Below are 15626 nucleotides of genomic sequence, written 5' to 3' on the forward strand. Positions count from 1 at the left end.
ATTGCTGTATTCTGCTTGATATCTATCAAGTGGATTACAGTATGCCTCTTTATTTACAGCCAGGAAGCAGCTGATCGATTCCACTGAAGGAGGGAGGAAGAGAGCTAATGTTTTTCTTCTGCTAGGTGAAAGTACAAACCTCTCAAGTGGCCAGTGAGAGCACGGTTAAATTACACGCATCTGATTTGACTACATCCAGAAACAACACACAGATACACAGATGTAAGTATCGCTTTTCTGCTTTAACAATGGTTATGGTTAACACAAATGACAAACAGTATTGTCACTTAGCAAAGCACACAAACGGCAGCTTCTCTGAACCCTTTCATTTAATTTATTTCCATGTGCATTCGTTTAGCACATGGAAACATAAATATTTACCCACATGCCTAAAGGGCTGTTTTCTCTTTAGCTTGGGTGATACTGTTATTGTTATTAATGCTAATTTGGTCTTATGTCAAACAAAAGAGAGCACACAACCTTGTTCATGAAAGAGAAAAAGGAAGAATGAATCCAAATAAAACAATACAAATTAATGAAAACTAATTAGTTAATTTATTTAATTTAATTAATATTTCATGACATTTGCTTAAGGGAATCCATTATTATTTTTTAAAGAACACGGAAAGCAGGAGAAAAAGAACAGAAAATAAATAAATAAATCCTCCAGCACAGAGTAGCTAAAATAAATAATCTTTGCAGAATGCCAGATGGGAGAAAGAGTTGGATACTGTTACATTACGTTTTTAATCAATACAGTTATGTTAATACTAGTTTGAATCGTGCACTGGAGTTAAAATGGTTCCCTTTTTTAAAAAAAAACATACACATACAAGCTTATGTATGTTGAGCGCTTCATAAAAAACAAAAAGCCTGTCTGGTTTAGCTCGGACGTGACAGCTGCACTGATTTCTCTCACGCAAAATTCAGGTCACTATCTTTATTTAGATGCACCTTCAAGTACTGACATTTAGCCGTGACTGATTTCAACAATTCATGAATTGGTACAAAGTAAAACCAGTGTCAGCACCATTAAAAACCTCATCCACTACTAATTGAGTCTGAAGTAGACTCAGAAAAACAACAACATGTACATTGATTTGGCTAAAATGAATAACATTTTATTAAAAGAACATTTGTGATGACAATGACGTTGTGTTACCGATGAGGAAAGTTCTCTGTTTCACTGTGTTCTGTACAGTGTGTCCTTGTGTCTCTGTACTGCATCTGTAGTTGTGGACGAAACGATGACAGGAAGACGAGGAAAAAGAAAATACATATAATCAGCAAGTAAATAAATCCCAACACGCAGGGTTCAGTTTCACGAGCAGAAGAAACGGTTATACCTCTGTGTGATGTCATTCAACCCTCCGTCTCCAGGCCCAGCTCTTTGCCTCACTGCTCGTCTCACTGTGCTTGTGGATTCAGGTCAGTGTCAGAGATCAGCTACTTACCCAATCAGGTAACAACCTCCAGAGGGAAAATGACTTCCTTCCGACCACTTGCACTCACCTGCAGTGACCCCGAGCAATCAGAGGTGACTGGAGCTCCTAATCATGGAAAACCCTTCAGGTCGGCACCGTGGCCCACCCAACCTCCTCCAAAGCCACCTTCCTCCAGTAGGCCAGCTCTGAGTTCAAGTGTTTGAACTGTCACATCAAATCGGATCAGCTTGGATATTAGTTGTGCAGGACACGTTGTGTGTTTACTTTGATGCCGACTGCAATATCCTGTCCTCCTGTTGATCCTAGCTGCTCTGGGGTGAAGAGCAGCAGCGTGTCAAGGAGACGTGGCTGGTGCCGGGCATGCTCATACTGCAGTCAGCCAAGGGAAGTGTGGAAGATGGGACAGGAAAACAGAAAGGTGATTTAGGAATGAGTGCTGGAAAGGATCTATAACCTGGAGAACGAGCAGGACTACCTCTGTGTTTATTTTGAAAAGAGCACCTCTGGTTGCTGCACATGTTGTGCAAGAGTGTGTGGTAAAAGTGCAACATTGTGAGATACTGTGGACAGCGAAACTCTGAATTTATTTATTTTTAAGCGGAAATTGAATATTCTACTCAGAATTATGTCTGTATAAGTGTTTAAGAATTGATATGTACTTTATACTTTATACTTTATGCCTTGCTTTGTTTCTGCTGCTGCCTGTAAGGACAACATCCTTTCTGGTATGTGAAGATTATGTTTCCTGACAGGCTTGGTGGAGTCCTACGTTACAATCTTCAGTCTCACCATGAGATGTCACTAATTCTTACACACTCGACCTCGTGGTTTGCCCCTGGCCAGTTTGTTTGTCATACACTGACGGATGGTCAGCAGTGAATGGAACCTGTGTTTGTGTTTCGTGCACTCTTGAGTTTTGAGGTCCAGGAGCCTGGACACTGCACACTTAACACTGTAGAAATGTGGTCTGTGTGGAGAGTGAGTACATTACAGTGTGGGAGGCTGTGTTTTTTTTACAGTGAGCTGTGCTGGGGTTTTTGACAACTGATGGATGAGTTCAACAGTCCAGTGTGTGGGACATTTAATGCCCCGTATATGAGAGAATTAGGAGAATGGTGATTGATACATCACCGCCATGATCTAAGTGAGGAGACAGAAATAAAATTTGTGTTGAACTAAAAGTAAGCAGTTTTAATTAAGGGCATTAAAAGTGGACTCTGTCATATTTTCATAATATTCATTTATATTGCAGGTAAGCTACATGTAATGATGCTGTAAAGTTGAGTTTACTCATTTTTATTAATTATGTCTCTGTACATCAGGAATTATACACACTTCACCTCTTTTATTCTAAAGGTGCAGGCCTTCAAAAACAAAGCGTAATATATAAATTATGCAATTGTTGCATGAGAGGCAGTGTGGGACAACTCATACAGTGGTTTATACAGATAGATAAATAAATTCTCAATAGTATTTCAATTGAAAAAATGTCTCCCCTCTAGGGGTGCATGACGTAAAATAATTGAGAACCACTGCTTCTACACTCCGTTTGCAGTTTATTAGGTACATCTATACCTAAAAACATCTAATCCTGATTCTACCTTCATAAAATTGAATGTTGCAATATACCTGGAGATATCATTTTATCCACCCTATTAGTTCAGTTAAAGTAGTGTCATAAAAACAAAGGATTTATTAGTAGACTGTCTTAGTGTACTTCCTAAACTGCCAGAGTGCATGGACCACCAGGGGACTCCTGAGGAGATCGGTCCTCCTCCACACTCAGCTGCTTCCTCTAACAGGTTTAACTCATGTACCTGCTGGTCTGTTTGAGGACCCACTGCTGTGTGGCTCTGTCAGAAAACCCATCTGAGATAACACATGACACCCTTGCCTGTACGCCCATTGCCTCTCCAACAGTTGGATTGTCTTGTTGCACAACTGGAAAGGAAGTCTGCTAATCTGAAACCTGATCCAGGGGAAGGAAGAAGTCAGAAACCAGCCTTCAGTGCTTTCACCAATCGCATTCATCACCAGACCCAAACCGGGGCTCATTTGGAGCGGGAGCACGGCTTAACTAAACATATTCTCCATAAAATAAATGCTTCCAGGTTACTCCCCGTCCAGGTTCCACTTCCACAGAGGCGCATCTGATCTCAATTATCAGGAATGCTATAGGAAGCATCGAGCCTCAGCCTGCATGGCAGACCATGGCAGCCAGCAGTACATCTATGAACCCATAGCAGTCCTTTTCAAGCACTTGTGAGGCAGGAAATGATGATTTGATAATTAGTTCCTGATGTGTCCCATTCTTTTTCATATCAATCATGTATAGGAAACCGAATGTAATTCAAAAAACAGTTTGAAGTTGCAGTTCACTCGGGTCGTTAATATCACAGTGAACGTCCAGCAAAGAGTAATCGACTGCATATACAGTCGTGAAACTTGGAAAATAAACAATGCAAGAAAAAAAGAATGTGACGTCTGTGAGAATGTTTTAAAATGTATTCAGAAAAATAATATATCTGTGGCCATGGTGGTAAAAGGAATTAATGTCATACAGTCAGTACTGGTTATATCGTCTCTTTGTCTGGACAGTAAACATTCTGACAAAACTTAAAAGACAACACAGTCTGGTCAGGGAGCAGCTGAGATCATACAATTTAAATATGGACAGATACTGTACTGCACAGAGATGATGATGTTAAAGCAATGGAGGAGAAATGACTGAGAAATTAGGAGATTTGAAGTACCAGACTAAAACAAATGTGATGGGCAAACCACGTGGACGGCATTGCATTGTTACAAATTACTTTCAATGACTTTCTAACTTCCAACAACATATTCAGTAACTTAATAGGGAACCTTCAAAGAGAGTGCAACACTTTGAGACATCTGTAAAGTTTAAAAGAATTGGCTGAGCATGTTTTGGTTAAGATATCACTTATCTTCACGTGGACATTTACAGACAAGCTATAGACTTAAAATTGCTACAGCATGTATGAAATTACTCAGGAGTTACATCAACAGGCAAAAATCCTTCATAGGTCTGGCTCAAGTACTGCTTTTATGGAACGATATCAAAACCTGACAACTAAAGATATAAAGATGCAGCAGGATCATGATACCAGCACTTTCACTCTGAGCAAATATAATAGATACAGGGTGAACACCTGTTCTCTTCATTGGTTACTTGTGTATATCTGTAATTTAACTTTTACTTAGGTATGTTTTTTTTGGAGGTACTTTACTTTGCTACGTTTTAAATCACATCTGTTACCAAGTAAAAAAAAAATGATGTCTTAATTAAAATAAATAATTCATGCACCAGAAACTTTGGCAGTAAATGATGAGGACGGGTAGAATGTTGAGGAAAGGTGAATGATGAGGACAGGTGAATGGTGAGGACAGACAGGTGAATGATGAGGACAAGTGACTGGTGAGGACAGACAGGTGAATTATGAGGACAAGTGAATGTTGAGGACAGACAGGTGACTGATGAGGACAGGTGAATGGTGAGGACAATCAGGTGAATGATTAGGACAAGTGAATGTTGAGGACAGACAGGTGACTGATGAGGATAGGTGAATGGTGAGGACAGGTGAATTGGCATTTATTAATCCCCGAGTGAATGAGAAAGTTAAAGCATTTGTGACCTTTGACCCAACGTGAGATTTGTGTCCCTTTTTTCCTTTTTGCATGGCACAAGAAAGACCAACCTTGTTGAAAAAATATGTTGGTACTTTTACTTGAGTAGAATATTTCAGTATTCTTTCCACCTCTGCTGGTGGGTGCACATTAGTTACACACAAGCGCTAGTCGGTCGCACTTCCTTTCGTTTTTTTCGTGCACCGACACTGCTGAGACCTAGAGCAAGTTAATGCTGATAATTAGATAAAGAGTGCATAAAACATAATTTTGTTTCGCATTATTGATTCTGGAAGGTATCCGCACCTAGGAGAAGGTGTCTTGGGTTGCCGGACATCGTCATTTGATCGTGTTTTGTCGAGGGAAAACTCCGGTGAGTAGTAATCATTAGCGCTTAGCATAGCATGCTAACGGCTGCCGACCTCGGTTAATTACTCACTTATTTTATTAATTTATCAATCTTATGTGCTGTTACACTTCTGAGAAAATGTTTTAAACCAACCGGAGGTATATATGAGTGTGTTGGATTTGAGAATGTGGTTAATTTTGTATTTCTGTGTGGATAATTATCTCTGCTAATCGAACTAATGCTATGTGTTAGAAATTAACCTAGTTCAACCTTGCTATACAACGTGTACTGATATGACCTGTGCTATTGCTATATGCTAGTTAATTTTACAAAGATAAAACACGTGCAGTTGTGTGCATTTGGGTACATGATTGATATGTGAATTAATTCATGATTTGTGTGCACTATGCGGTGGTTAAGTTAAGAACATTTTAAAAAAAAATTCATATACACACCATTTTGTGTGTGGGTAAAAGTTTATTTTATAGCCATATATAATATATTGTCAATGTGAATGGTTTACGTTCATTGATTTAAGTTAGAAAGATAAATTCTGTACAGTTGATTTAGATTAATGTTAAAAAGAATATAAATAATAGACCTTAAGGAAAACGCCTGCACATCTATTACATCATACAGATAAGAAGATAACAAAATCACACTACCCGGTTAGATGAACAATTACATTAAAGGACTAATACACACACTGATTTCGGACAAACTGTGGACACTGACTTAAAGGGACAGTTTACTTTATTTTTGGACTCTATTGGACTTTGTTTGTTTATTACTTTTGGCCTTTTTTAAAAAAAAAAATATATATATAATTTGCACTTTGAACAGCATTTCCTGTTTACATTTGTTTAGTTTGCTGTTGTTTACAACTGAGGTTGTTATTGATAAATTCTGTTATATGAAAAAAATATAAATTCAGTCATAGCTGAACTATTTTTGTTACACTGAAGAGTGGCTTCCTGCCAATAAATATTTTTGTTACTTCTTTCCTAACTGTTGTCCATGATAATTATATCCTCCATGAGCGGAACTATCTTATGATCTAGCCTAAACTGAAAGTACATGACATTCACCACAGCTCATGTGCAATAGACATCAGTTACATTTATGAATGTCACTTTTGTAATTTCATTTTATGGGCATTTCAGGAGGATAACCATTTGCAGGTGCAGGCAGAGGCAATCTACTGAACTGAATCCTAAAGATTTGATACACTATGACCTTATTGATTAATATAATTAATCAATGGTTAATTAAAAATGATGTATTCCCCTTGAGATGCAAACAAACAGTTTTCTTGTTCATTCTGTCATGCTCTGCCACCTCATATTCAACTGCCAGGTGTGTCAGTGTTTCTGTGTCTTTGTTATTTTTTTGTGATAGTCTGCTGACCTCTGCAGGTGATTTTCTATTCTACATCATCATCATTATCATCATCATATGAACAGACAGCAGAAATGACAATAAAGGTCTGTTCTATTCTACATATAGGACAAAGAAGAGTCATGCACATTAATACAATCCTGTTTACGGCATTTAATTTGCATCCACATTCCTTGAATAATCAAAAATATGTGCTGATGAAAGAGATGTTCAGATATAGTTATTCTTGATTCATTAAGATTATTGTCAGTAAATAAAATTGTATTTACTTTGGAATGGTATGGTTTGTTTTATATAGTATTTATCAGCATTTGTGATATTTCAATTTGCCAGCAGGTGGCGATAAAGCACTGTGAAGCATTTCTTGAGCATCACTACTGTATCTTTTAATTTAGTACTCTAATGATATGAATGGTACATAAAAAAACACAAACATTTAATCTAATCTACATTTCAAAGACTTGAGAAAAATCATGAGGAAAATGTACCCACCACTTCTGGTTTCAAGAGTTCAAATCAAAAATATTTGGTGTTGGGCTAAATATTCAAATCTATAGATGACAGCATAGAGGAAGCAAAGGAAACTATGTTTCCACCCATTCACAAAAGCTGATAAAGCCGGTTTGACCATGTCAGTTACTGTTATTAAGAAGAGAGTCCTCTTTGAGATGCACATTTTTCTCTTTTTCTTTTCATTGATTAATTCATTTGATCTTTTTTAAATTCATCCGCCGTTGTGTGTGCGTCACGTGTGGAGATCATGAGAGGTGATATCACATTTGATTTTGTTTTTCAATGAGTATTATTTCTTACACCTGCTGTGATGATGTTCAACCCTTTATGTATTTGTGGAATAGAGTTTAGCATCTTCTCCTGGATCTGGATTCCTATAATCCTGTTGCTGACGGAGATCTCGTCATGTGCTGGTGACGCAAATGTTGGTAAGCAGTTAAAGCACAGTTTAGCAAGTGTGTTAATTAAAGTTAAGATACTTTAGGTTGTTCTTAATAATTATATAGGGAGAGTCAGTCTAAAATGTATATGTGTGTGTACACATATATATACACACACACACACACACTTAAAATGTTCCATTATCATTAGTAAATTATAAAAAAAAATTACCATTAGAATTATCTAATTTTTCTAATATAAATTAGAGCAGGGACATGCAAAGATGGGAGGAAGTTTAGGAGGTTTAAGTGTATTTAAACTCTGCTTAAACTCATGTTAATGAGGGCACTTATAGGTATGATATCTCTATCCTAAACAGTGAAGGAAGACAAACACTTTTTCAAGTAAAGGTATATGCAACAATATATAAAATAAAACTATGCCTTTTCTGACTTTGGACATATAAATGCTTTGGTGCAGCTTTAAAAGTGTAGAGCTACCAAAATCATTGGCAAACAAGGGTAAAACGTCTGTATTCTTCCCTAAGTGACTCAATCATTTTTATTTATTTTTTTTACTTGGATTGGTTCCAAGTTGTCTGTACGTCTAATCTACTGTATATCAGTGCATGTACTTCCTGGGCTTGCCTGGAAACAGATACATATGGTTGGGACAGTTTTGGCAGTCATATCTTGTCCAAAGCTAATGGGGAAGGAAAAAGTTACATTATCTAACTCTGCGTCTGCAAGTGTGAACAGGGGACAGGAAGCCCTATTTCAGCTGCAGAGACAAATGAATTTAGTTTATATAGGCTGGTGGTGGTTAGCATGGTGTGTGGGAAGCAGTATCTGAGTTGCCAGTTCCTGTAAATAAACTCTTCCTCTGTCTCAAACAATTTTATTTTTTCAGTTTTACTAATTTTCACATTGGTTCCTGGTACAAGCTGTTTGATTTGGGCTAGTGGGACAGCTTCAGTGCTCCTTGTCCATGTAGGCACATGAATTGTAATTAGACCTTTTAGGCCACAGCTTCTTACAGTTCCTTCATTGTAGCTTAAAATTTTCAAATACTGTTATTTGAAGCATGGATTAATTTCTCTGTGACTTCAACTTGCATGGTTCGTGTGCCACTACTTTTTCTGAAATAAAATCGATTTTTCTATGTTTGTAAGACTTGTGCCAGGCCAACTTGTTGCTGGTTCTCTGGTGGCTGCTCACAAATGAATGTGTTTGCCAATATGCCAATTATTCAATCAATTCACAGCAAGTCTTCATCTTCTTTTTTGCAGTGAATCCTTGTTGTTACTACCCATGCCAGAACTCAGGGGTGTGTGTGAGATTTGGTACAGGTGGCTACCAATGTGACTGCACTCGCACTGGCTTCTATGGAGAAAACTGCACTGTCCGTGAGTGAAACTGTATCATTGTGTTTGCATCAGTGTGTGATTGTGGGTCCTTTTAAACCCAGTTGTGTCTATAAGATCCTCTGTGTCCCACTGTAAGTGTCAATACTGGACATCATAGTGTAACTTTGCAGAGGGTCACATATATATATATATAGCTGAGAGGATCATTGGCTGCTCCCTGATCTAACCCTTCCAGTCGTAGCCATCATCTTTTGAAAAGTGGTATGGAGTCATCAAGACTCACACAAATGGAGCCACTTAGGGCCATCAGAACCCTAGAGTCAAACAGAAATTCACAAATATAACTATTCTATCATTATTGGGTATGTGGCAGTTTTTTGCCACAACAGGCACAAATCACATCCCAAAACGTAGAATTTTTCAGGCCATAAATTACATTTTGGTATAATCTAATATACTGATGACTTATATTCCCTACCTATACAGTACCTTTAACAAATAATGAAGACGTGTAGATGTGTCTTGTTATTATTAACCCTCTCTTTCATATGGTCTCTACTCTTGTATGTGTAGCTTCACTCTGGACCAGGGTTTATCTCATGCTCAAGCCCAGTCCCGCAGCAGTTCACTACCTACTCACCCACTTTCGGTGGCTCTGGTACGTGGTCAACAACTCTTTCCTGCAAGATACCATCATGCGAATAGTACTGACAAGTAAGTCTCACGAAAGGCGTAATAATAGTTATTATTATTGTTATAATAATAATAATAATTCTTATTTTTAAAGTCTATTTCCTCATATCGGTCGCGTTGGAATTTGATGTGATGCTGTATATTTTATTTGTCTTATTTTAGAGCAGACATGAGTTAATGTAAAGTAATGCTAGATATTGTCCCTACATTCACAGTTTGGCTCACTGTGGTTGACAAGAAAACCCAATGAGTTTACAGTAAAATGATGATTTTGCAAGTGTAGTTATATTATTATTATTATTATTATTATTATTATTGTTATTTACTGTAAAAAAAAAATGAAAATGTCAGTCTCACTTAGACCCATTTGTTCTTATTATATTAATCAGATGTCCAGTCATAGTGGTCATGTTCTAATTCTCTAATAAAGGCTCAGAAAATACTGAAAAAATATTTTTTATCCTCTCTTAAAGTTAGAAGTGACCTCATTCCAAGTCCTCCCACCTACAATACCAAATATGGATACCTCAACTGGGAGTCTTACAACAACATCTCCTATTACACCCGGCTTCTCCCTCCTGTACCTGAAGACTGCCCTTTACCCATGGGAACTAAAGGTGAGACCTAAACTGTAAATTGCCTATTTTATAGGACATTATATAGTCACTCACTTTAAAATGTTACAGCAAAGCAACGATGAGAGCTTAAATTCCGTATATCATCCACTATCATTCAATGGGGACTTTGTAGACCCCACATAAAGAGGACTCGTTGGGGGCTGTTCTTGGGGTTTCCAACCAAAATGTGTTTGTGATGTGATGTGATTAATGTACTGTGCAGGTAGATGTAACAATACACTAAGTGAAAGGAAAGTGCAACGTATGACCTAATGGAAACTTGAAGACATAACTCTCGTCATAAATAGGGAGCAGAGCCCTCACTCTAACCATAAGTTTCACCAAAATAAAGGCCTGTTCCCCTGCTACTCACTGCAAGTTCATACAGCGTTCATTTTTGTTGACAGGTAAACCCGTTCTTCCCGATCCGAAAGTGTTGATGGAACGTTTCTTCAAAAGAACCAAATTCAGGCCTGACCCCCAGGGAACCAATCTGATGTTTGCCTTTATGGCCCAGCACTTCACCCACCAGTTTTTCAAGACTGACCATGGAGTTCATGTTGGCTTCACCAAGGGTTTAGGACATGGGGTAAGTCACAGACTAACTATGAGTGCTCAGCAGGCAGGCACAACCATCATTTCTACAATAATTTAACAATTTACTATATAACCTGTGGTGAAATATGCTATGACAGTTGATTATATGCAGTGGCTAGCATTGTTGCCTCATGACAAGAAGGTCATCAGTTTGGCTCCTAACCATTGGGGATTAGGTTCATTTGACACACTAAATTGACCACTTGTTCGTCTCTATATGTTGGCCCTGCAATGCACTAGTGACTTGTGCAGGGTTTTTGCCTCACTCAAGCTGTGATTGGCTCCACCCACCCCCCCACAACTCTCACGTGAAGGATAGAAAATGGATTGATGTAGGAAATGTGTTTCTTTCTAACTCACTCAGGTAGATGCAAGTCAAATTTATGGAGAAAATCTCATGCGGCAGCTTCAACTACGGCTTCATGAAGATGGAAAGTTGAAATATCAGGTAATAAAATGTACATGTGTTTTTTTTTATACGGATAGATGGATGAAAAAATAATAATAAGCAGCTTCTCCTTTATGATCTCCTTTATTCACACTGATATTATGCTGCTTCTTTTTTTTAACCTTTAAATAACGTGAATGCTTAAAGTCTTCACTTCCTATTTGTTTCTGACAACTAACTGAGAGACCAACTTTGCATAGGCTATCTGACAGCAAATTCAACATTAGCTTTCCTTTCTCAGGCTTGCAATCGGGGTTTCAGAGGCAACTTCCTCTTAGCACGCTCTATCTAGTTTCTGAGTGACTTCATTTCTGTTATTTCAGCTTAACACACCCCAAACAACACTATTAACAGATGATGTGTTTTTGTCTCAGTTAGTGAATGGTGAGATGTATCCCCCGTCAGTAACCGAGGTCCCCGTGCACATGGTGTACCCTGAGGGTTTACCTGCACAGCAACGTCTGGTCATTGGTCACGAGATATTTGGCATCCTGCCAGGTCTCACCGTGTATGCAACCATATGGCTGAGGGAGCACAACAGGGTGTGTGATGTCCTTAAGGCAGAGCATCCCACCTGGGACGATGAACAGCTTTTCCAGACCAGCAGACTCATCATCATTGGTGAGGGCCCCACGAGTATGAACATAAAGTGATGTTTGGCAGCTCATGTGTGCTTTGCCAAGTATGTCAAATATTGGTTGGTTTACTTTGTCACATGTGTTTGTAGCTGAACGTCTTTGGATTCTTCAGTATTAAACCATTCAATGATACATCCAAACATGGAATTAGCATGTAATATCAAGTGATGGTCTAATTTTTTTGCCACCCAGGGGAGATCATCAACATCATCATCGAAGAGTATGTGCAGCAGCTGAGCGGCTACCACCTGAAGCTTAAGTTTGATCCCTCCCTGCTCTTCAACGTGCGTTTTCAGTACAGCAACCGAATTGCCCTGGAGTTCTGCCACCTCTACCACTGGCATCCGCTGATGCCGGACAGCTTCCTCATCGACGGGGATGAAATCCCGTACTCCCAGTTTCTTTACAACACCTCACTTCTCATGCATTATGGTGTGGAGAAACTGGTGGATGGTTTCTCTCGTCAACCTGCAGGACAGGTGAGACTGTTAACCTGAGGACAAATACAGCCATAGTCTTTTTAGTTTGATAGATTTTTGGCTATTATCAATCAATCAATCAATCAGACTTAAATTATATTGCACTTTTCAAACAAAGTGATGCAATTCATAGTGCTCCACTAAATAAAGTCCCCCACCCGTAGCACACGTAAATGGCATTAAGCAAAAAAGAAAGAAGATAATGAGGCAGAACTGATAATGCACAAATAGAAATCAAGAGGAACAAAAGAAGAGTCTGGGAAATTATGGCAAAACAGTGCATAAACAAGGCAATCAGAAATGGCAAACTTCACCCCATTCACACAACAAGCCTCAATCGGCCTCTGGTCATTACATTACATTACATGTCATTTGTAATGTAATGTAATGGTCATATTGGCAAGTGAAAGTGCAGAAACACAGACAGACAAGCAGACAGACACACACAGAGCCACTAAAAACAACACTTCACTCCCACTCCCTGGGGGTCTGTACATACAGCTGAGTTAATTTTCTCCATGGACTTTTGTGCAAGTATTTTACAAAGCAAGAAACACATTTTTAAAAAGTTTTCAATCCAGAATCTGTCCAAGGGATAAAATGGCAACGGATAAAGCAGCAGACATATTCTTCAGATAGTGTGTACTTCTACCACTTCGATCTGTTGTAGATTTTTGCAGTTTGTTAGGTGGCTAAAATCGTTAATTTCCTGGTGTCCCAGTATCCAAACTCATAAGTCTGCCATGCCATAGTATGACATCATTGTTATGGCATAGGCAAATATCATGCATTTCCCTGTCCTCCATTAAACAAATAGGTGGATGTATTTCCTGTTAACTATTGCAGAGAAAGAGGCCTTTGTGCTCCCAGTGAAAAGACACAACGGATATTTAAAATAACCTAAACCTCTGGGTTTTTTTTTTACTCTCATTTATATTAAAGCGTAGTCTACTTCCTTTTCATAAAAAGATAAGATAATCTTCACAAGTCCCATGATGTGGAAATTAGCAGTAACATTGGCTAGTGAGTATTATTACCTAAAGAACATTAAGGACATTTCGTTTCATTAAAATAACACTTTTTTCCTCTTTGTCAGATTGGTGGAGGTCACAACACGCATGAAGCTGTGCTCAAAGTGACAGGAATGGTGATCAAAGAGTCCAGAGCAGCACGTGTTCAGCCCTTCAATGAATACAGGAAGAAGTTTAACCTAAAGCCTTACACCTCCTTTGACGAGTTCACTGGTAAGTAAGAGTCATTTTGTGTTTACATCTTTTTTTATCAATGTATTACCAACATGTTCCTCTTTTCCACAGATGACAAAGACATGGCCAGAGGTTTAGAGGAACTCTACGGGGACATTGATGCTTTAGAGTTCTACACAGGAGTCCTGCTGGAGAAAACTCGTCCTGATGGTATATTTGGTGAGAGTATGGTGGAGATGGGTGCCCCCTTTTCCCTGAAAGGCCTGATGGGAAACCCACTGTGCTCCCCTCAGTACTGGAAACCGAGCACATTTGGAGGAGAAACAGGCTTCGACATAGTGAAAACTGCCACTTTGAAGAAGCTGGTGTGTCTCAACACCAAGTGGTGTCCATACGTGGACTTCCATGTTCCGCGAAATGAGGACGAGGCAAAACCAAGGAAACCGTCAACTGAACTTTAATGAATATTCAGTAGATGATTTTTGGCTTAATCAGTCACAACATTTTTTTCACTGATGACATAATACATAATCCAATTTAGACAAAAGGACGGGTGATCTTAAGACTACGGCATCTGTAGTATTAATTGTCTTCAAAGTTTGCTTGCAGTAAAGTACTTGTAAAAACTGGTAAATTCAATGGGTCTCATTCACTAACATGTGCTCAGAAATGTTCTTACTCTCTGAACAAATGGATTCATGAGGTGAGCCAATGTTGTCCCTACTGCCTTGTTTGTGAATCCGAATCATGTGAAATTGACAGACTTTAAAATCTGCAAGCTGCCATGCATTTTCTCACTAGAGAGCAGTGCACTGAACATAGAAGAAGACATAAGCAGCAGTTTTAAGAGATGGCTCCGAAAAGAATTGCACAACAGCAGATGTGTTGTGAAATTGAAAAAAATACACTGGTGGACGTTAAAAAAAGGCACAGTGGTGCAAATTTAAAATAAGAATAGTTTGACGTTGCAGACCAGAAATAAGAAAAAAAAAAATGATAACATGAGGGAGACAGGGGAACAGCACATCTCATGGCTCAGGGTGAGGCTGGAGCAGTTATTAAACAGTCATTATGAGGTTTTGTTCAAGGAATGAGGGGGAAAAGTGATGATATCCACAAAGAACCATCAGGTCATTTATTTAATAATTATAGCCAAGATGGTATCTGTTAATCCTTGTATATTTTGTAATTAATGAGCATAATGCAACCAGAACAAAATGTTTTAAATTGAAGCTGCATTTGCAAACAACTGTAATAATGAATAACAGTATAAAATGTAGGCCAGAATGATGGAGGAGAAATTTTAATACTTGAATATATAAACTAAGCAAACTATCTCAATAGTATAGTTAAAGATTGTGTCAAATGCATTAATTAACTAAGTTAGTGTCCTTTTTGGAAAACATTTGTGCATACACACGGTCTAAGGAAGTTCTGAATTAGTTTGATGAGATAGAGCACATGTGTACACGTGGTTTAAGTTCAGATTTTTGTGTAAATACAGTTTGTGAATGAGGCACAACATTTTTTTGACCATTGAGCAGGAAACTTTGGAGCAGTTAAAATAAAATGTGAGTTGTATATGAGCATGATTATTTCGTTTTTTTGTTTATTATCTTCTTAAATTCCACCTTAAAATTACTTAAGGTCATTGATTGTGTGGTATGTCGCAACGTTTGAATAATGCAGACACACTAGTGTTGATCCACTAAGTTTTCTCCTTGAGGTTGTGTTTTCATTTATTTTGAGATTCATTCATTGTTCCACTGTGACTACTATATCTTATTTCTTGACATTGAAACACTGATTTCCATGTTTTTCACAGAAAGTGATCTTTATCATGTTACTA

At 38.2% G+C, this 15626-nt stretch overlaps 1 protein-coding gene across 1 annotated transcript; it reads left to right on the top strand.

The window, feature by feature from the left end:
• Positions 1-7466: 7466 nt before the first annotated feature.
• ptgs1 (prostaglandin-endoperoxide synthase 1) lies at positions 7467-15363 on the top strand. The gene is made up of 11 exons (XM_044025429.1): positions 7467-7607; positions 7698-7781; positions 9023-9139; positions 9674-9814; positions 10267-10410; positions 10818-10999; positions 11372-11455; positions 11830-12076; positions 12286-12572; positions 13669-13816; positions 13889-15363. Exons 1-11 carry the CDS (start codon positions 7601-7603, stop codon positions 14236-14238), a joined length of 1791 nt encoding a protein of 596 aa, XP_043881364.1. The 5' UTR covers positions 7467-7600; the 3' UTR covers positions 14239-15363.
• Positions 15364-15626: the final 263 nt, after the last annotated feature.

The sequence above is a fragment of the Solea senegalensis genome, linkage group LG5, assembly GCF_019176455.1.
Source record: "Solea senegalensis isolate Sse05_10M linkage group LG5, IFAPA_SoseM_1, whole genome shotgun sequence".
NCBI lineage: Eukaryota > Metazoa > Chordata > Actinopteri > Pleuronectiformes > Soleidae > Solea > Solea senegalensis.

Excerpts from the sequence above, each read along its gene's own strand:
- ptgs1 (XM_044025429.1), top strand. Across the intron at positions 10,411-10,817 it reads TTTACCCATGGGAACTAAAG|GTAAACCCGTTCTTCCCGAT; the intron begins GTGAGACCTAAA and ends TTTTGTTGACAG. Across the intron at positions 12,573-13,668 it reads CTCGTCAACCTGCAGGACAG|ATTGGTGGAGGTCACAACAC; the intron begins GTGAGACTGTTA and ends CCTCTTTGTCAG.